Below are 22279 nucleotides of genomic sequence, written 5' to 3'. Positions count from 1 at the left end.
TTAATTGTTTCAAACTTAACAAACCTATGTTTTATAACTCTTCTATATATGTAGAATCAAATTTTGATTATTTTATCATTATTTTATCAGATTAATTCGCAACACTTTCAGTGACCCCGTCCCTCAGAAACACAGACCTCTGCCTCTTTCCCCCACCATGCCCTGCAAATCCACTGCCTTCAATCCCAATTCTTGGAGCAAACACGTGTTTCCCCTCACAGAGCTCAACTATCGACCCTCCCCACTCTCTTCCCCACCACCGCCGCCCAGCCTCCCTACCCGCGCTGCTCCGGAATCCCGCCCCAGCAGCCCCCTCCCACCTCCCTCACAGCCCCCGACACCCCACACACTGACCAGCAGCAGCGGGGCCTCGCCAGTTCGCCCCCTCGCCCCAGCGCTCCCCCTCCCCATGGAGCGGGGCCCGATGCTGCCCCTCACACAGAAACACGCCCCTAAGCGCTGACCGGCAGCTCCCCTCAGGCTCCCCCACGCACTCCCGCCCCTCAGCCACCTCAAGGCTGCCACTTCTCTGCCCTGCGCTGACCTCCCTACCGCGCTAAACGACCCCTTTTTGCCCAAAACGCCATCCCCACGCTCCCTTACTCGGGTTTTATTTGCGGGGCCCGTTCCCGCCCTTCCGCGGGGCGCACGCGGCGGCTTGGCCTTCTGCTGTTTGGTGAGTGAGCTGTCCGTCAAGCGGCAGGCGCGGGTGAGGGCCAGTCAGGCGCGCCCATCGGGGCGTGGGCGGAGCCTTGGCGGCAGGGTGGAAGCGGCGAGGTCCGGCGCCGGGGACGGGTACGGTGTCGGTGAGGGACGGGCGGCCCGGGGGAGGTGACGGGGGACGCCTGGCCGCGGCCGCGCCTCCGCCTCAGGAGGTTTTAGCTGCAGCGCGGCGGGGCGGCTGTGGAGCTGGTCCCGGCCCAGCAGGGAAGTCGACAGGAGTGAGGAAGCGCCCGTAGTGCGGGCGGTCAGCGGGCCTGGTCGCGTACAAAACCGTGGCCGGGGGTGTCGGCCCGCCGGTCCGGCCTGGCCGCCGTGTGGAGGGCAGGCCCCCTCCGGCAGGCTGCTGCCGGCCGCCTGCTCGTACCGCCGTGTCCCCGCGGGAGCAGCGCGGTGCCTGGGCCCGGGGCGGGAGGCGGGCGGGCAGGCGGGCAGGCAGGCCCGCGGCGGCGGCGGGCAGGCCGCCGTTGGTCGCTTCGGTTTGTCCCCGTGTCGAGGGAGCCCCTCTGCTTGGAAGGAAGCCGGCAGTTGCTCACGCCCCGCTTCAGCTCGGCTGTAGGACTTCTCCGCCCTGCGCACGTGAGAACTTCGTGCTGCACGCAGGACGTGGTCAACACCGTGCCGTGCTTATTTCAGCCTCCCTTCAGACGGCCGGTGGTGCTGTTCTGCCTTTCTTTAAGATCTGATGCCGTTTGGACTTGAAAGGGTTTCTCTTTAAATTATTTTCTTCAGTGTGCTTCCTTGGTTTTGCTCCCTAGGTCACTGCGAAGCTATTTGAAACTGGTTGAAAAGAGGCTGTGTTGTGAGACTATCTTGTATGTTGGACCGTTCCAGGCAAGCAGCATTGAAGTATGTGTGTATGTTTGCTTTATAGGTAGAAATGAAGAGAAATTACTGGAGAGGCAAAGAAAAGCATGGATGGCGCAATCGCAAGCACAGCTACCGTCCCCATCGGTACAGAAGACCTAATCACAATAACCGTACTGAAAGGCAAGTATATGCAGCTTGTGCTTAGCATGGGTTAAGCCATTAGATGTTATGCCTAATTAAATTTGCAGAATGGTGGCTATCTAGAACTGGGAGGGTTGCCATCTAAAAATCTAGCGGACAGTACTTCTGGTATATCTGTCATCCCTAGTGGGAGTGGAATTGCATTGATTTCTGGAAATTTATTATATGTTCACAACTGTATATTGATTTTAAACTGAGATGTGGTTCCATGAGCTAGTCCTTTCAGGTGTGCCTGATCATCCATAAACTCTTCATCAATATGCAAATATAGTTCAGGGAGGAAAAATGTTTGTGAGTACTTCGTTTTGCCTGCCCGTTTATTTTATGCCTCAGTGTCTACTAGTGTAAAAACTGTCATTAAAGGATCTTCCTGAAAGTTTGAAAGCATGTTAAGTAATGTGGTAATAATACCACATCTAGCAGATCAGGAAGCTGAAACGAGGTCTCAAGAATAATCCACTGCCTTGAAAACTGATTCTTTCAGAAAAGTACATTTTAAACTTTACAACTTATACTTGCCTGTGTTTGAGCTATTTTTATGGCTTTTTCTTTCCCGTGTTCTTTCCTTAGTGCCTCTAGCAGGAACGAAAGAGGCCAATCCTTTGGTTTAATACTCTAAGCATTTTTTTAAAATATATTTTAGAGAAAGAGACACAGACACATATATATGAGTTGCCCTGTTAGTCATATTTGTGTAAGAAAAGTTAGAAATGCAAATGGGCCCTAATTCAGTGAATATGGAATTAAAAGGATTTTATTAAGCTTTAAATTGAAGTGCTTAGGTTTGGTGTGGGGTGTTTTTCCCCTTGTAGGTCAGTTATGTGTTTTAACTATTTTCAAAGTTGTATAATCAAACAGCAATAGAGCTGGTATTAGAACTAGAATTTCTTTGTCATTCTGTTTTCAATAAATTACAACTCTTGCAAAACATCTTGGCCTAATGCTTTTAAGATGACACATAATAAGACCTGTCTTAAGAAGTGAGAATTGTACGGGTGATTTAGAAAACATCCCAGTGGAATTTTGCTCATCAGTACTGAATGTGCCCGTTTAAATTACTGCAAAAAGAAGAAAGCTGCAGTTACCCTGTTGGCTGCGATGTTTATTACAAAAGCAGAGACTTTTCTTTCTTGGAGTTTTCATTAAACTTTTGTTTATTTTGCATGTTTCTGAACCTCATCAATGAAATTCTTGTCATGAAGAGAATGACAAAATATTTTTGACCTGACATCAGTTTTTTACCCACGCTGTCTCTCACTTTATGCTGTGAAGACCTACATGCTTTCAAGGGTGGGCTTTTCTTTTAATCAGGGGATATGGTAAAATGCCCAGAATTAATCTTTTGCTGAAAAGCATTAAAGGCATTTGCAGAATCAGCAGCCACCTCTAATGTTTTAGGAAGTAATTAAGGCTTTTAAGATGTTGGTATCTCTAATGTTCTTGAGAGGTTTTTAAGCTGAATATTTTTACTGTTTCATTTTCATAGTTTAGTGTATGGTGATATGCAGAGTGTGCGTATCACAGCCCTGCAAAATTGTACTCCATTAATGTCAATAACAAGCTGTTTTCTAGATTCTTTGTGGGAAAGATGTGTAGGACAATTGTGAGCCTGTCTTGAAGACAATGCTATTTTTTTAGGCTGGAAGAGGAGGAACCACAGACCCCAGTGAATGCAGGCCCCAGCAGCAGTGGAGATCCTTCTTCGTCCAGTTTAACACAGAATGCTGTAGTACCAGGTAAGAGACCATGTTTATGGGTCAAAAATCAGGGTTTATATGCTGACTGTATGAAAAAAGTAGTAGTAGCTGCGTTAATAGTATGGTGTTACAGGAAGGATATAAGCCGTAAAGTTTGTAGAGAAAAGTAACATCAAGTGATATAAAAAGATGTAGTAAGTCAGGATCTAGAGAGCAGAGCCAAATGTACTTTCAAGCCCACAAGTGCTTCTCATGTTTGAAAACTTGTGTGTTTAGCCAAGCTGATATAAACTGCAAAAAATAGAATTCTGTTTCTCCCTCCAGAAATGTTGCTTTGGGAAGAAAATGAACTTTGTTTCTTTTCTCATATGTGCTGAAGATGTTATAAAATACATCTTTCAGTAGAAACATTAAATAAGCGAAGAAAATAAGAGAGCATATAAAAAATTATAACTTGCATCCAGTTATTCAGTCTTTTAAAAGACACAATGATCCACCACTTTGGGGGGGCGAGGGGGGAATCATCTCTCTCTATGCCTTCAGTGTATTTTGTGGTCTGTGAGAAATACACTCTGGCTAAATGTTTGTTCATTATCAGGGAGTCGACTGGTGAAACCAGACTTGATGCAGTAGCAGTGCTATTGAGGAAGACGTCCCATTTGCATTCTGGTTTCCTGACCCATTAAGCAACCCTAGCAAAAGCTAAGCCTGTGGGAACATGTATTTCTCCACAACGGGAGAGTCCTGAAACACCACTGACTCTATAACCTCTTAACAACAGATAAAGCCAGAGTTTAAAGAGACCTTTTTTGTATATCACTCTCTTGTGCTTAAGAGGTTGTGAGCATGTTAGGAGATGTAGCCTGTAAAACGTTTATTGCAGTGTAATTAGATTCTGTTTACTAAATGCAGTGTGCAGTTATGAACCTTACTGATTCATTCACTAACTTTTTGTTGACCTGAATAAATCTTGGTTGCTTGGTGCTAAGCTGAAACCTAAAAGATGCTGACAAGGACCTGAATTGTAAGCAGCAGCAAAAAGAGGTTACTTCAAATGCAGTTTCTGGTAGTAGATAAAGGTTTAAATAAAAACTCCTGAAATTAAGTGTTAACACTCACCTCTTCTGAATAAAATCCTTTGTCTTGAGACAATGTACCATTATGAATCTGTCAAAGTATTTTACCTGTCTGCCTCTGTGAATTTACCCGGGCAGTGAAGGACTAAAATTGAATGTTTCTCTCATCCCAATTTATCTTTGGAAGGAGCCTCTGTGTATTGTCCAAATGTACTCTTGATTGTATCCAAATCTATCCTATGTGTTGAAGAAAAAGTGGCCTGTTCTGGGAAGTGAATCACTTTATTTTGGTTTGGGTGATATCTCGTTGTCAATTTATTTTTGTTTGGGACTGCCCTACCTAGTCTTTTAACCAAGAGTGTCCCCTCATGATTGATTTATGAAGAAAGGTCATTTTTATTTTGCAGCAAAACCTTTCCTCTCTGCTTCTCTGATCTGTCTGAATTTCATCTTGGTCAGTGGTGACATCCCTTCTGTACCTGTGTAACGGCACTGCATTTGAAAACTATAAATAATTGTTTTTCCTTTAAGTGACTGTCATCTATTCCTAGTCTGTGTATGATGCTTGGGATCTGCTGGGAGCAAGAGCTTTGAGCCTCATGACTCTGACATTCCCATGAAGATGTGGGATGTCAAAGAGCAATAAACAAACTTAGTTATCCATCTAATTTTGCCTGGGGTTTGCCTTTTTAATTTTTTTTTTTCCCCTAAGAACTGCCGGGATTTTACTATGACTCAGAAAAGAACCGCTATTTTCGCCTACTGCCTGGACACAATAACTACAACCCACTCACCAAGGAGAGCATTCAGTACAAGGCAATGGAATGCAAAAGACTGAGACTCTTAGAAGAGGAAGAAAAACAAAAGAAGGTACATTCTGAAAAAGATTGCAATTAGGCTTTATTGTGCTCTGGCCCAGGACAGATTATAAGCTAAAGCCTTTCAGTTCTGACTGTGGTACAGTTCCCTAAGCTGTCTGAAGAAATGAAAATTTCTTTTTGCTGAGAATTTATAGTCCTTGAAGCCTTTTGTTTGGCTGTTCCACACAGGAATGAAAGCAAGTCATTACAAACAAAAAACCTGTAAAGAGACAGGAACTGTGCTCAGAATTGCAGATTGTCCAACAGTTACACTTGAGTCAGGACATTGGACACCAGGTTTCAAATCCCTGCCTTGAATTGGCAAAGTGGGGTCTTGATTTTAAGTTTTCCACATGTTTAATAAATGTATTGATCATATGCCTGGACCCTGAAGAAACAATACTAGTGATATTTTGTGGAAACAGCTTTTTCATGAAGAATTTTTTTGGACAGGTAAAATCAAGGCAGGTCTTATGTTTACGCCTGGAAAGCCTGTATTGCTTTTCATCATAAAGTGTTACAGCAGAGTTAATGGTGATGCTGTATATGTGTAATCTGGGTAAAATACCATGTTTTTTAATTACCTGAAAGCCGTGTCTTATAACTTTACAAATTACAGCTCAGCTTAAATATGCTGTCATTTGGAAGAAGCGAGTAGTATTTTTCTCCTTCAGTAATGAAGTTCTCACTTCAACCAGCTATTCAGCTCTTCAGTCTTCACTGTGAAAGTGCTGCTGTTGGTTTGGGTTTGGCTTTTTTTCTTGGTTGCTTTAGCTGTTTCCGTGAGCAGTTTAGGTTTCATAGATACCAAAAAGCTGCTGGCCACGTTGCTGTTAATGGGAACTGTGGATATACATCTCTTCTCAAAATCTGGCTATTGAATTGGACATCTGAATTAGGCTCCCAGATAAGAACACTTTGACTCTTAAATACTTGCTTTGTCTGAGCATTATCAAAAAGATTTCTTGCTCCATAACTCCGCAAAGTACTGTATCCTTTGGTCTCCCCAGAAAGTGTTTGCGTGAAATTTTAAAAAATGATGAATGGAAAAGTAGTTTAGTGCAGCAGTAAGACTGCATAGTTAATAGCAGTCTTGTTGTGATAGAAAATTTTGCTGTATAATAAGAATTTAAGGTGTTATAGTGAAACCCGAAGGTGACTTCACACCTCAAGGTGGTACTGCTGATTATGTCAAGCGAAAACAATGGCTGTTGGTTTTTGGTTTTTTCCTCCAGTTTTTGTATTTATAGAAGCACCCCACATCTCACAGGAATATATTCTTGTCTGCTTACTGTAGTAGACCAGGGAGATGGTGCTGGAATGTGTTTTATAGATGTTCTGAGAAATTTAATGTATGTAGGCTAGAGGAAAAAGTTACCTAAATATTCCAAACATCTAAGACCCACAGCCATCTTTGAATCTTAAACAAGCAAATAACTGAGTACACTTCCATGTTATTCTCTTCAGAAAACACCAAGAGCTGGACTGAACTCATCTGTGCTGTTACAGAAAAGGCAGCTGGGTTTGCTCAGCTCCACAAGTTATTGCAGGTACAATGATTCGATTTGTCTTCTGTTTGCAATACCAAGTTCTGCTGTTAGTGCAACTGTTCCTGTCAGGTTTTTTTGCATTTCTTACTGTTCCACTTAGGATGAAAAGGAACATATTACTTATAATAAAAAAATAGTTATATTTTTTTATAGTCAGATTACTAAAGTGATGAGAATTCAAATGAAGAAGAGGTTTCCCAATTTCAGTTAAATGCAGTTTAAAAACATAACTTTTTTTTTTCTATATATGCTGTTTTGCCACATTGTGCTTACAGTGCAGCTTTTCTTTGGATGAATTTTCTTCAACTGACATGACCATTCCCCCTGTGCCCCATTAGAATAGCTAAGATAGCTCAGATTCAGTAACAGTGCAGAAGGCAAATTAGTAACTTTCTATGTTGTTGTTTCTGCTACTGAAGATGTGCTGGGGTTCAAAATAACAGGATGAAATTCCATGAATGTGGAAGATGCACATGTTCATGGGTTATATAAGTGAAATTGCAGCATGCTAGTTGTTCAGGCATTTTATCTTCTGCGATTGAGAAGCAGTTCTGGATATCCTATCCAGAATTCTTTTCATTGGCATTAAACCTGGGCTTACCTGAATTCTTCTCTCTCCCCGCCCCCCCCACCTGCTTTTACAGGCTGGTCCATGAACTAAAAGTGAACTGCATGCAGAGGAGGAAGATAGAAATTCACAGTCCAGATTCCTCAGTTGCTGGAACCAACAATTTTAAAATAATTGTGGTATGTTATGAGAACTGTTAAGTCGTTAGGATAAAGAGAGCCCATCTTCAGTGAAAATTCCGGCTCTTGTAATGAAATCCCATAGGTCAAATTTTGCTTTCAAAGATGCATTATTCCTGTTGTGTCAGTTCTCAAATTCTGTGCTCGGTAATTTTAAACAGGTGGGAAGAAGCTGTTCTTTTCCTAGAAAGGAAAATGATGAAGAGATTGGATATGAAAGTGATTTGATTTTTTTTTTGAAGCTGATCAACATGTTCTCTTGGAAACAAACAGGAGTTGAGTGGATAATTAGTGCGGGGCTGGGAGGGGGAGTGGAGAGGAATAAGAGAAAGAAGAAGAAAATGGAAGAGAAGAATTTTGGGAGTGGCAAAGTCTGTGGTCCAGAGAATCTATGTAAACATCAGTAATCATTTTACACTTCATGATCTGAAGGCAGTTTCTACTGGTTGTGATGGTACTGCATGTGCAGGAGAGGTCTTTGGAGCAAATATCTTTCATAGTCTATGTAGGAAGCTCTCCAGGAACCAGCTCCTGGCCTTGTAAACAGAGCACTGCATAGGTAGCTGAAGCCAAAAGGGAGTCAGAAACTTAGTGTCATAGAAGAAAAGTTGAAATGTAGCACCAGCCTTTTTGCTGTGATCCAACAGCAGGAGAATTCCACGTTCACTTTTTATAAGGTTTAAATTTTTGTTTTGAGTCCTCTACCAATACCAGTCCATGCTTACTAATCAGCCAGAGTAAGTGTCTAGAACTGATGTAATTGGAAAGAGTATTTATTGTTACTCAAGGACTAAATCCTTTTCTTACTCGTGTTTTTTCTGTGCATGCATATAAAAAGGAGTTGGCCACTGTTTTTAGAGATGAATGGAAAGCGGATGGTGTTAAAGCGATCAGAATTAATGTGTTGTTTCATTTTAGACCTAATGCAGCTCCCTCGAGCTGTTTTTTCCTGTAAGTTTCCAGTAAGTGTGACCAGTAAGCTTTTATTTTACAGGCAGATGTTGCTTGTGAACGGATATTCACTGTGAACGATGTAGAGCATGGAGGCTGTAAATATGGTATCATCAACCTCAGTGGTTTGGGGAAGGAGTCTCTCACTGTGGAGATGTATGACAACCTCTACTTCACAAACCGCAAAGTACTGTGTTCTCTTCCTGCTTCCTTCGGTTGTTGCATTCTCAAAATGCTGTTCTTGGGAGGCACAGGTGGAAATGCATGAGGGTTGGGGAAGGGGTTAGGAGGAGAGAATGGAAGAATCTAGCAGTGTGAAGCTTGGGTAAACGGAGCATCACAGTAAACTTGTCTCTGAAAGTCCTCAGTACCAGCGTTAGTTTTCAGGAATGTTATGCTACAGTTGGAACAGAAGACTATGTAGAAGTACCAACTTCCAAGGATAGTGCTTACTTCAGAGTTGCACTTGGCCGTAGCTGACAAAACTGATGTTGAGGGCTAGAAACTACTAAGATTTGTATGCTTCTTTCTTAAAAACAATTTTGGGAACATGTGTTTATCCTTGAAAATGAAGCGTATTTAAAACAGGCTTTCATAATCTCTTCATGCTCAGATTCTTTTAAGGATGATCTCTTAAATAATAGGATGTGCTTGGTGCCTCAATCCACGTTTGGACAGACTTCTCAATGCTGCTCTGTTTCCTACATTTAAAAGGAGTATGAGGCTAAAATGCTCATGTCCCATTACTGGGCTATTTAGTGGGCTAAGGAAGTGTGCCTAGCGCATAGTTTTATGTCATCTTTGCATGGAAATACCCTTTCATGAATTGAGTAAGAGATCACAAAAATAGTATGTCTTCTTGTGTCTGAAGGTGAATTCTGTGTGCTGGGCATCATTGACTCATCCAGATTCTCATGTTTTATATCCTTTTAAAAAAAGCAAAATTTCAGTTCAGCTTTCACAAGTCTGCATCATGCTGCACAGAACAACTAACTTCCAGGAAGACCTCTCATGTAGTTGTGCTAGAAATTAAGTTTTCTGGAAAACAGAGAAAGTTATAAAAAAAATTGAAAGATGTTGGAGCTAGTGAGACAGATGTATCGTTCTGTCATAGATATATGTAGAATTGTTCCAGTGTAATAGTAGGTGAAAGACCATGTTTCCTGCCCTGGAGACTTCCCACTTCATTGATAGTGTAGATGCCATATCCAAAATGATCTGATGTTTAGAAATTGTCTGGGGCAAAAGAACAAGAAAGAGGGTTAAGGCAACTAACTTTCTCTTTGAAGTGGACCTCTTTGAAAGTGTGTTGGTTGGTTTCTGTTGTAAACCATCCCCATATTGGTTGGGGCAAGAGGAGAATGTGAGCAATTCATTGGCGTCATGCTTGGCACCTTTCAGAGCATGTTCTGCAGATGTGTCTCGGAAGAAGAGGAAGGTTGATGGTATAGTAGAGGAAGCAGTAATGGACAGTGCAGGGCCCAGAAGAGAGGAAGAAAAGGGGATTTTAATGTGGGAGATAGCAGGCAACAGATGTGCTATTGAAGTGCCAAAGAGAGGAAATTATATAGAAGTTTATGTAATGGCTAATTGGAAAAGCCAAGCAATTCAGGACTGATCCAGAAGGTGGCAGGAGTTCATCAGGCTTGCTCGCAGCTGGTTAGGCGTTGGGGATTGTTTGGTTTGGTTATTTCATTCTTTCTTCTAGTCACATCACAGATTTACCCCACTGAACTTGAAATGCAGCTTTCAAATGCTATTTATACCTGATATAATCTTTAGAAAGTATTTTAATGTAATCTAAAGTGAGTCTTCCTTGCCTCCCCAATGTGTGCTCCCCCTTTTCCAACTTATCTCCACGAAAAACAGATCTATATTAATGCAGTGTCATCAGCATGTAAAGATGAGAAGAATGATCCATGTAGGCCATGCATTTTTTTTCCTATCACTAGAAAGATGCCTTAGTATTCCTTTTATCTTGTCTTCCTGGTCGTGAAAATACACAAGCAAGAATTTGAGTTCTTTCTAGCTCTTTCCTATGAAAGAAATGAAAACTCAAGACTTAATTGTAAACTGTAAGGCACATCAAAGGTCTCAAAGGGAAAGTATTGTGAGCTGTGACTGTGTCAGAGCATCCTGCTTTTCCCAGCTATAAATCTTAGGCAGCCTGTTCCATTCTAGGCAGAAAGCTTTGTTTTCCTTAACTCACTTCAGCAAGCTGTGTCTCATGGGAATTGCAGAAACACCAGGCTGTGCCAGTCTACTTCCAGCATCATTGTTCAGCAGCACTAACCCAGGTAGGGTGTTTTTGTTGGTTTTTTTTCTCTAATTTTCGATAGCAGTTATGGTATGAAAAGGGCACAAAGGAAAGACTATATCCGCGTTTTTCTTCAGTAGCTGGTGAGACTTGTATTCTTGTAAAACTTAGAAAGTCTGAAACAGTTTAAGAAGTGAACAGATGAAAGAACTTACCTTAAGAATTAATTAACAAGCAGTATTCAAAGCACTAGTTTATTTTTAGCTGCTGCTGATGTAGTACTTGACTTTGGCAGGAGAACACCTCACTTGTAAACATTTGAGATTTTTCATGAGTAGCTTGGCCTGTAACTAATATTTAGAAGCTACATACAAGAAGTACTCAAATTTCCTTATAGACTATCTTGAATCATTGCAGAATCCCTTCTCATAGTAGCTACTCAAGTATGCTCAATGGATTAATCAAAGGTGGAAAGCTGGTAAATGTCTCAGCCCATAGCTCCTTGTACAAGCTCATGCTCAGTTGTGTGTAAGCATGATTGATTTGGAGAATCCTATGTCTTAAGTCTGATGGCTGTAGCTGTATCTTTATATATTTGTTTGTTCAATGTTCTTGGGGGCAGGACTTTATTAATTGGACTTTCTTGATAGATGTCAGAACCATGCTTCTTCAAGTCACACAGTACGGTCCTCTAACCCGGTTTCCATTCAGACATGATCATTTAAGTTTATACAGAGGAAATCTGTGACAGATAAGAGTTATGGACCTATTTTAAATTTTTAATGTAATGGTATTTATGCAGCTATTAAAAAAAAAAAAAAAGATCCGTAGAGTTAGCATGAACTTGAAGAGTCACTGAAGATGGATGGCTACTAGGCCAGCATGCTCAGTTGCTCTGTAGAACATTTTAATCCCTTTACCATAATCAGATGCCCTGAATTCCACCAAAGTCCTCCTGTCTAGTATTTCCTATTGACTGTTTTAGGTATTTCCAAGTTTCTTGACTTACTTCACTCTCCTAAATTGTTGGTTTGAGGGAAGCTTGCTAAGTAGATACTGGGAGCAAAATAGAACTTAACCTGTCTAAACCCACGTTTTAGACATGTCACCTGTGCTGCCTGACATGTGTATGATCATGGTGGACGTGCCATGAAGGAAGTGAAAACTGAGGTCTTAATATTTATGTCAATTAGTAGACTTGGTGCAAGAGCTACGTGAGTAAGGGTCACATCTAGGGTATTGTTACTTACTCAAACCTTTTTTTTTAAATAGGCAGGCCAAGAACTTACAGGTTAGGCTTTGGCTAATCTATAGCTTACAAAGTAAGTGTTTTGTGTTTCTAGCCCACTCTTCTTTAAAAAATAGCTTACCTAGTGCTGTAAGGCAAGTGTTATTTTTCTCTTTCCTGCCATGGTCAGCCCTCTGACTACTGAATAAATTTCACAATCTCTCACAATTATCTATCTATATAGACTATAAGTCTTCAGCTTATAGTCATGAAGTCCCACTTTTGTTTCCTGTCTCGAGTAGCACAGGGACACTAATTGGGTAACATTTTCTCTGCTTCAGATTTAAATGTTGAAAGAAGTATGGAAATCCAGGGAAGCTTTCTGAGTTATCATCCTGTCCTAACATTTTATGGACGCTTTGTGTGTTGCTCCTCTCTCCTAGGAGATCGACCTGGAATGCTGTGCAGCTTCAAGATATCCACTGCCTGGTCCTGTGCCTGGTGCCTGAATCCCCAAGCAGACAACTGCTTCAGCACAGGTGATCTGCAAGGCTAGCAACCCCTTCTATCTCAGTGGGAAAGACTTCTTGCATTAATCTCCCAGCTGCTACCCAAATTACAGCTAAACGAACATAATCTGTCTTCCTTAGGCCTGACACGACGAGTTCTTGTGACCAATGTAGTGACAGGGCATCGGCAGACATTTGGAACCAGTAGCGATGTATTGGCACAACAGTTTGCCACACAGGTAAGAAGAACCATACACCCTTTGTGTTTTCAGAGCGCTGCCTCATTGGTGAGCTTTTTGTTCTGTTTGTGATGGGACTCATCATGCTGTACATAAGGTTGTGATTACAATTACTGTTGGATAGCTGTTCCACAACAGAGCTGATGTGGTCTGATGCTTGCACACAATTGAATAGCAACAAAAAAGATTAACTGATTTCAAACTCTGTGGCAACAGGGGTAATTTTTGTTAATTGTGCAGAGATAAAAAGGAAATGAAGTAAGTACAAAGAGCACAGTAATAACGTGTTGTAAAATTGTTTTGGTTTTGGCAAATGACCTCATTTTGTTAACACTCACTGTATTGTCTCCATCAAGGAGAAAACCCCTATAAAATACTAATGGACTTACTCACAAAGATTTAGTGAGAAGGGTGAAATCGGAATATAAGAATTCCAGTTCCTGTTTTTCTGTTACGTTAGTCTAAGTTCCTACTTAGCTGAACTTTTACAGCTAAAGTAAATAGTTGAGGTTTGAATGGAACTAATGAGTTGGCTGAAAAATGTTGCAGTGTGTAATAAAAAATCTGGTTCTTAATGCCTGTGTTAATAAAATAATTTGACAACTGCACCAGAGAGCTCAAAAGCTTGACATAGATTCTGTCTGTATAACTTGTAAGATCCTTTCAGATGTTACACAGTACGCATCTTTCTCTTGGATTCTTCCAGACCCCAATGCTGTACAATGGCTGCCGTTCAGGTGAGATTTTCAGCATTGATGTGCGTCAACGCAACCGAAAGGGCCAGAGCTGGAAAACAATTCGTCTCTTCCATGACTCAGCGGTTACATCTATTCGCCTTCTTGAGGCTGAACATTATCTTATGGCAGCAGATATGGCTGGAAAGGTATGGTTTTGTTGCGTTTAAGATATTCTGTTCCTTTTAGTATCTGGGCATTGACAGGTGCTTATCCCAGTCCCGAGGGCAGATGCCTGTTCTTTGGGGGGTAGTATGGATCTGGGTGGTAGTTCCATATGTGGGTCCTCTTCCAGATCCACTTATCAACTATCAGGTGCTCTCTGCTTTGTTAATATCCTCTTTCAAACAATTTCTTCAACTTGCAGATAAAACTGTGGGACCTGAGAACAGCAAAGTGTGTGAAACAGTACAAAGGTCATCACAATGAATATGCCATTCTCCCTTTGCATGTAAATGAGGAGGAAGGACTTCTTACAGCAGGTGGGTTGACTTTTTTCCCCTCTACTTGTAGAGTGCATGGCAGTGATTTTCTTTTGCCTGAGGAGCGTTTCTTAGCTACAGCTGTTGGAAGCTGTAAAGCTGTTAATTCTTTAAAATTCAGAAGAAATTTAGCCTTAGACATACTGTAATATACTGTGAAAACTAAGAAATAATGTTATGGATGCACACCTACTGTCATCACTCCTGTGTAGTGCTTAACGGCTTTATCTGCTGTATCCTGCAAAAGTCCCATTATCCTTTCTACAGTGCGTCTCAAGAGTAGAGCAGAAAACACTTGATTTTGAAATTCAGGGAAACAACATGTAAACGGGAGACTTGGTGTTAACTTTATACAGAGACTAAAGACCGTGTATATGTTTGTTTGGTGCTTAAGCGGGTAGTGTGGTGATGGACTGAAGCATTGGTGTGTATGCATAACTCCTTGTAAACTGTCTATACCACTCAGGTTCATTTTGAATATACTTGGCTACGGTCTGAGATTTTTATTTTTTTTGGGGGGGGGGGGGGGGGCGGGGAGGAAAGGTAACAAATGAAGCAAATGCCCTAAGTGCTCAAAGTACAGCCAGGTTTCACAATGTCACTGTAAGCATAGTGACCTCCTCTCCTTGGATTTGTCAATAAGTGATGGAATAATGAGAATTCTTGTTAATTTGACAGTGAGTTTTTCTCCCCTTTTTTGGCTTAGAAGCTTGATAATGAGGAAAGCACTCTAAATACTGATTTATTATACCTTTTATTGCCTAATAGGAAATGCACATTTTTCCTACTTTTGTGCTATTCAGTGTAGAATTTCTGTTTCATAAAGTATTGATAAGTACTTTGCCTCTAGTGTGTGTAGAAATGGTCAGGCTTTTTTCTCCATAGATCTTCTGCTTCTGTGATGATAATCTTGCAGAGCTGTGTAAAGTACTTTTTGTGTAATGTTGAATTCTGGTGTCCTTTCCTTTCCAGTTGGTCAGGATTGCTACACCAGAATTTGGAGTCTCCAAGATGCCCACCTGCTTAGAACCATCCCTTCTCCCCACCCATCCTCCAAAGATGCCATTCCCAGTGTGGTGTTTTCTTCAAGACTTGGGGGTAGCCAAGGAGTTCCTGGCTTACTCATGGCTGTCAAACAGGATCTCTACCACTTCTCCTATAACTGACACACTATTCTCCTCAGACCTGGTCTACAAAGCTGCCAGCCTATACATGACTTCAGAATTTTTGCACCAGTCACCATGCTGTTGAGTCACTATGTGCTGCTGTTGCATCTGCTTTACCCATGAAATTCTGAACCTCCTTCAGCAGGTTCAGCAAATCTTGCTGTATACATCTCAGACATCTTGTAAATAAAAACTGAATGCTGATTAACTTCTTAGGCAATATTCAGCCTCTTTGAAATCTAGCTGTAAGCTTTGAAAAGCTGGTAGCTTTCAGTAAGGGCCTGTCTCATGCTAGCTGAATTTGCTGTCAAAAGGCTGCTCTAACTTAATCCTAGTTTGGTCATACAACCACTTAGCTGTGGTTACATCTACATCAGCAAGTAGGTGGGTGCAACGGAGTGAATTAGCAGAGTGAAGTAGCTGGTGTTGAGAAGTTGACACTGTAGGCGTTCTGGGGCTTTGTTTGGAGTAGCTTTGGTCTGGGTCCCTGCATCAACTGTCTCTGCTACATCTGTGATTGGAAGCAGTCCAAGGAACAGCTGTTTCCCCACTCACACTGTCAGTCCTTTGAGCTGGGCCATGCTAAACTTTGTCCTTTTCAGATGATGGTAGCGTGCCACTGCCCTGCCACCATTTCCTTGAAAAGGCAGCAGGCGTAGAACAAAGCCCCTTTCCTGGTCCAGTAGCCAGGCTGAATGTCCCTGTTAATTTATCATAGCGTTTCCTAATCAAGTCCACACCCCTGACTTGGAGTTTGGTCAGCAGTCTGGAATGGCAGGTTTGCTCATGCAGCTGTAGCAGGAGACAAGCCCAGTCTGGACAGACCACATCCTCTTTGGGATACGAGATCACCTGTGCAGAGTCAGGGCTTTTGCATACAGAGGTACAACTGTGCCCTCAGCTGCGAAGTTGTAGCACCAGCTCACAGTAATCGGATGACACTGTATCTGTATTTGAGAACAATTATCCCATGGAGCCTCATTACCTGCAGCTCCTTCCCAGTAACCAGTCCGGGTTAGGCAAGACCATCCTGCAGCTAGTGTATGTAGGAAGCACTGACAAGGTCAGGAGCCTGCAGGGGGGCAAAGGCCCTCATGAACTAGGTGGGGCTACCAATGGGCTTCACTGGAACGACACGCTGCACTCAAGTTTTCCAAAATTCTTAGAAAAGGAATGCAGGAACTGCCTTTCCATCTTGGGATCCACTTAGAGCATTCAGATGCACAACTGTGTCATCAGAGATTCTCCTTCCCTTGGGGTCCTGCCAGGTCAGCAGGTGAGCATACAAACAGGTTATAATCACACCCTTGCTGCACAGCATGTTAAGATGGAGGCTGTGTCCAGCTGGCTCAGTGAGATGGCCATGTCAGAGAGCTAGGCTGGGTGGCTGCATTCCAAGTGCCTTCTGAAATCAGGTATAGGTTGCACATGCGCACAAAGATAAGTGTTGCCGGTGACTATAGGTGTGGCCTGTAGTTGTGTGGCAGGTGCACCTGCTCCAATAAAGACTGAAACTTCTCAACCACTGAAAGGAAAGGGTTAAAACTAGAAGCTGCGGTTTGGGGGTCCAGCGGGCCAGCCACATGGTGACTGGAGTCATGTATCCAGAGTGCCCCAAGTCATGTACCCCAGCTACCCGAGCCCACCAGAAACACCTCAACCAGTGAAAACCCTCGGTTAAGAGAAGTTTCCAGACTGCTGACCATATGTGACCACAAGTCCCGATCCGACATAGGGTATAAAGGCAGCCCCACCGGAGGGGAGATTGAGCCAGTCTTCCTCGGAGCAGCGGGTCTGCAGTCGGGGACTCTCCCCTTTGACTGGGATGCCACGTAAGGAAACTCCTCAGGGTTGAGTGCCTCACCTTATCAGTGAGTGACTGCACATTTTCAGTCATCATTCTAAGCTTACATTGGTTATAGTTCGTGTAGTGATAGTTCCCAACTGACATCCTGAACCTGTAAATAAGTTGTTTGTTGCAGTGTTTACGACCTAATATTCCCATCTAATCATCTGGCTGTTGTATCTCAATACAACATAAAACTCCTGTTCAATTTGACTGTTATAGTTTGATATCATTAAAGAAAATTGATTTTTGAAATATATTGCTATCTGTCTGGTGTTTCTGTGACAAGCTGGGAATACCCAGCGCAGCACTCACACCTGGGATACCATCTGTGTCTTCATTGCAGAGGGGTGCAACAGTTCTGAGCATCCTGGGAAGGAAGGGGCTTGCAAGTCGCCATCAAAGGTCTTCTACCTCAATAAATTGCATTCCATGAATACAAAGAAACAGGGCCAATACCTGTCTCTTGGCTGCTTACCCCATTCACCGTATCTTTTGAGCAGGCATAATTAATTTGTTTTCCAAGGCCCTTCCTCACTTTGCTGTGTGTTGTCTTGTGCCTGTAGTGCTGTCTCTGAAACCCTTCTAGGGTTTAGGGCCAACTGGCCTGCTCAAAGCGGGCAGGGAAGGCAACAAGTAGCAGAAACGCATTTTCCAGCAGCAGAAGTAGAGCAGCAGGACTCCAGCAGAGTATCTGCTCTCCGTGTATAGGCAGAGGCACGAGATAGGTAGGGGTAACTGTAGGTAATTGAAGAGCTGTTGTAGTGCTGCTACAGCCCGAAGGAGGTGAGGGATGCTCTGTTGGCTAATCATGCACAGCAGGGTACCAAGCAATCCTGTTCCTGCCCTCAGAGAAAACTGTCACCACTACCCTCCTAAGGCATGCTACAAAGGTTTCTAGCTTTTTTAATTTCTCAGCAGATATTATTATTCTTTTGCACCTAAAGCTTTTGGCCAGAGCAACCTATTTATGGAGGGATTGCACCCCACCACCTTCATCATGATGGGCCATCAGCTCTGCTCCACCTCACACTGGTGCATGTGCAGCGAAAGCTCTTAGGCTGTAACTGAGCAGGAGTATGTGCAGTTAAACAAGTGGGTTAGCAAAACTGTTCAATCAGCCACAAAATGTTTTTCCCAGAGAAGGAGAGTGTGAGCTGCAGCATGAGCACAGCACTGTTAACAGGGATGAGGCACTCAAGGTTGTGGCATGAGCTCTCTAAGAGCTCATCGAGGACTTGGTGTTGCAGCCAATTCATCCCTTTGCATCCCTGCTAGTGGCCTGAGCTCATCGAGCACACTTAATGAGTGTCTCTCTGGCTTGGCTTCCTCCAAAAGGAAGCACCACAAGTGCCGTGCATTGCAAGTCCAATACAGGGAGATTCCCTTCACAAGCCCAGTGCAAACCTGAGCTTATCCTGTGGATAAGAGGGAATTACTCAAACACAGGTGCCAGGAAGGGTGGGCCCTACTAAAAATCCTCTCTGTCCTGCAGGGCTCCACACTCATTTCTCCTGTCCTCTCACAACCTTCAGGCCTAAGCAATGTGCTGTTCTAGGAAACTTTCTTCTCAGCAGCTCTTATTGCTCACCACACTCCAGTGTTATGTGTGGTGATCTCCTTCCCTTTCTTTGTATTTCTTTTACCCATTAATCTATACAGAAGACAATAGAGCAGGAAAACTCTCCTCTTCGGAGCAGTGTAATATCTTTACGGTGTGAATATATTCTGTATGAAATAGCTGTTGCAAGGATAGTCAAGATGAAAGATGAATCTCAGCAAATATTCAAAACAGTTTCTTCCCTGCCTGAGTATACATTCAAAACCCCCAAATCTTTCTTGTGTCCCATTAACAGCCAACTCCTGTTTTCCCGTAGGCAGATTGAGCTGTGAATTCCTTACAGCTATGGCTCCCCCAATACATCTGGCTTTAGTGTTCCCCTGCAGAGCCTTCTTTCTCACACAAAGTGAAGTGGATGCTGCTCACAGCATACTCTGTGCTGCCCCTTCTTTCTACAGACCTTGTTTATAAGAGCAGGGTCCCATGTTCTCCTCAGATGGCAAGTCAGTCTTGCAGGCGCTTCCCATTCCCTCTACTACCCTTGGATAACCAAGAGACCTGATTCCTGGCTTGCTTTTCTTTTCAATTTGAGAAAATACTCTGCAATTTGTCTTGATTAGTTATGTTAATTTGGGACATTTTCTGTTGCATGCACAATGATTAATGCATGCAGCACAACTTTCAAAAGCATTTGCATTGACTTAGTTAATAATGCATACTGCAACTAAGCATCTGTTCAGGAAATAGAAATGTAGCTAACCCCATCCCACTGCAAACTCCTAATGTTACATCTGGTAACTCAGAGCTGAGTTGGAACATACTTTATATTGATATTCTTGCTAGTAAATGTGTGGTTCAAACACTTGCAGGTAGCAAACCACAAGGATCATAAACTCCCTTAAATCAGAATTAATTCCAAAATTTAAATTAGCATTTAAACTCTTTTCAGTGCTCTTAACTCCAGTAATGCCTGTTCTGCAAGAACAAGACGGTGCAACAGTTGTGCCCAGTTACCGTGGGAAACACAAACTAGGAATTGTGGCAGAAAGACATCTTACATAACTGAAGACAGTTTCTTTTCTTTGTTCCCTTTTAGGCAAAACTCATAAAACAAAAGATACTCACTTGCTTTCTGTTGTTTCCAGGAGCCAAATGCACACACATGTCCCTGCAAACCCACTCACCCAACTAGTGCTTTTGCAGCCAACACTTCTAATTAAGCCTGCAAGAGCAGTATGAAAGGAGAGGGGAAGCAGGGCAAGAAGAGAGGCAATTTGGCTTCAGTGACAAAGAGCAAGCAGCCTGCAGGCAGTGGCTAAAGTATATTAAATCAACTATTCCATTACGCAGCAATAGTTAGGACCCTAAAGCAGTTAAAAAGTAAGGAACTGCAGCACTCTTCCCCTCTGCTACAGTATCAAAATACTGTATTTCTTTGCCTCAGCTTCTCAGCAAGTACTGAACTAGTAGGAAACTTCAGAAAGGCCAAACCTTCACTCCAAGATAGGCTGCAGCATCCCTCATCCAGCAGACACAATTTGTTTGGTCCGTTTTGCTCACTGGAGCAAGGCTCAGAGCAGACCACCAGGCTCTCCTCACTGACGAAACTGCCAGTCCCTCCCATCAACACGATTGCTTCAGAAGCCGCAGAGTCTCACACTTGTTCTGTTCCATATACCCTGCTTCTATTAGTCATCTCTCAACCCTGATTAAAAAGGCTTTTTCCACATAAAACCCTTTAGGTCACATAAGGTTCTTAGACATAACAGGTAGAAACTTCAACTTCTACAGTTTTAACTTGAAGTGTCTAAAGCACAGAGGGGATTTGCTTTTGGGTCTTCTGTGGTGGGGAGGGTTATGTCTTTCTGTTGGCCCTGATTTATTGCAGTACACGGCTTCATGGTCATTCCTCCTCTATTATCCTGATGAATACTGAAACTAAGAGGTTAAAAAAAAAAAAAAAGATCAATTTACTAGTCACAATTTCACTCTGGCATTTTTACATTTTTGAGCTTAATAGGGACCTATTCTAACAGTACTAGAAAATTAAGCATTCATTGCGAGGAAGTGAGAATTCAAACCCGAATGCGTACATAGTCTCAAGATGTCCCCTTACAGTAGCTGCTTTCAGAAAAGCTATAACCTGGCAGTGAACAGTTCAGCTTTGGTCCCCAGTCCTTCAGTTGCTGCTGGCTGCTTGCATATACTACGTATACTACATATACTGTGAGCTGAATCAAGCAGTCAATACCAACCCAAAGTACTTTCTAGACAGGGGTTCTGGGGAGAGGGGCTGGGGGTTAAACACTCCGGTCAAGCATCTTTCAAAGCACTTTACAAATTAGTTTCATGTTTCAAAAATGGAAGCCAAGGCACAAAGTTGATAAACTGTTTTAGGTAATGTCTGAAAATATAATCAAGATCACCTGCCTTTTCTTGTTCAAACAACTCCTTTCCTATCTGCAGTTCTATTAATATCATGGTAGCTGTGAAGCACTCTGATGCCTTCCTGACAAGTCATCATCTGTACATTGTCATACATGCCCTACTGCTTCTCTCCAGTGCTGCTGTAAAACTGCCTTTTAAGCAGAACCAGAAAGATTTAGCCAGCTTTTCAAAATGTCAGAAATCAGTGTTTCAAAATCTCCAGGCATTCTTGACATTAGAATTTCTGTAATGCCGCAATTGAGACATTTCCTACATGAGGACTTTATCTATAACTTGTATCTGTATTGCTTTATTTTTTGCTTGAGTTATAGCCAATAAAAATGAAGTTAAAAAGCTGAATACACTTTAATTTTGACTTAAGATAACTGACTAGCTGCCATTCTAGTTTAGCTTTGTCTTTGTCACATTATACTGTTGATTTTGAAAGCCCTCATAGTAAGTTTTTATTTATTTTGGCATTGCCATGATTTCGTTGTTGATGTGCCCGCACTACGAACAAAAACATTTTATGACATGGCTGTGTGCTGTGACTGACAGAATATACATGTCAACATTGCTTTACCAAGAAAGAGTGCTCAGCTAAAGCAGGGGTGGGGACAGGACACTGATGACAAAAACCAGACAGTTCTATCGCTTGTCCAAATCACACTCTGTTCTCAAATTACTGGCAGGCAAAGACATTATCTGTTGGTGCCAAATTATATTACAGCCATCAGCAATAAACCAAATGCAAGGACAATGCCACAATATGTGGAGTTACAGTGACTGACAACATCAGTTGACAATGAAACATGAAAACGAGAGGCTGCAAAATAGAGTGTGATAGTAGTACTTAAAACTCATTGGGCTGGTTATGCTGGAAGCAAAAAGATGAAGAGCAGCAAAGTCTGTATGACCAGGTAGGAAGCTAGAGTCCTGCAATGTTAAAGCCCAGGCTACCCAAAGCAACAGGGGCATTTGTGAATGTCTCTGCACAACCACAGCAGACAGACACCTAGCATAAATGCAAGGCAGATCTAACATAATGATAGTGTTTATTTCAAGAAATAAACTCTTGTTGACATCAAAAGCTAGCGAGGGTTGTCATGTTTTCCAGAACACAACCAAAGGTCCCATTCACAAGTGACAGGAACATACAGGATCCCTTGGCCAACTTCAGCGAGTGCAACTTCACCTGTGAGGAACTGGGCAGGAGGA

General features: G+C 42.5%; 1 protein-coding gene across 1 annotated transcript; it reads left to right on the top strand.

Moving 5' to 3' along the window:
• Nucleotides 1-771: 771 nt before the first annotated feature.
• DCAF4 (DDB1 and CUL4 associated factor 4) lies at nt 772-17270 on the top strand. Its single transcript, XM_050897711.1, has 14 exons — nt 772-795; nt 1595-1710; nt 3370-3467; nt 5217-5374; nt 6832-6914; nt 7559-7661; nt 8656-8799; nt 9484-9528; nt 10831-10909; nt 12541-12636; nt 12748-12845; nt 13552-13728; nt 13947-14061; nt 15034-17270. Exons 2-14 carry the CDS (start codon nt 1601-1603, stop codon nt 15225-15227), a joined length of 1500 nt encoding a protein of 499 aa, XP_050753668.1. The 5' UTR covers nt 772-795; nt 1595-1600; the 3' UTR covers nt 15228-17270.
• The last annotated feature ends 5009 nt before the right edge of the window (nt 17271-22279 follow it).

This window comes from Gymnogyps californianus, chromosome 5 (genome assembly GCF_018139145.2).
Source record: "Gymnogyps californianus isolate 813 chromosome 5, ASM1813914v2, whole genome shotgun sequence".
Taxonomy (NCBI): Eukaryota; Metazoa; Chordata; class Aves; order Accipitriformes; family Cathartidae; genus Gymnogyps; species Gymnogyps californianus.
The sequence above is the reverse complement of the archived record's forward strand: the minus strand, read 5'-3'. Positions and strand labels throughout refer to the sequence as shown.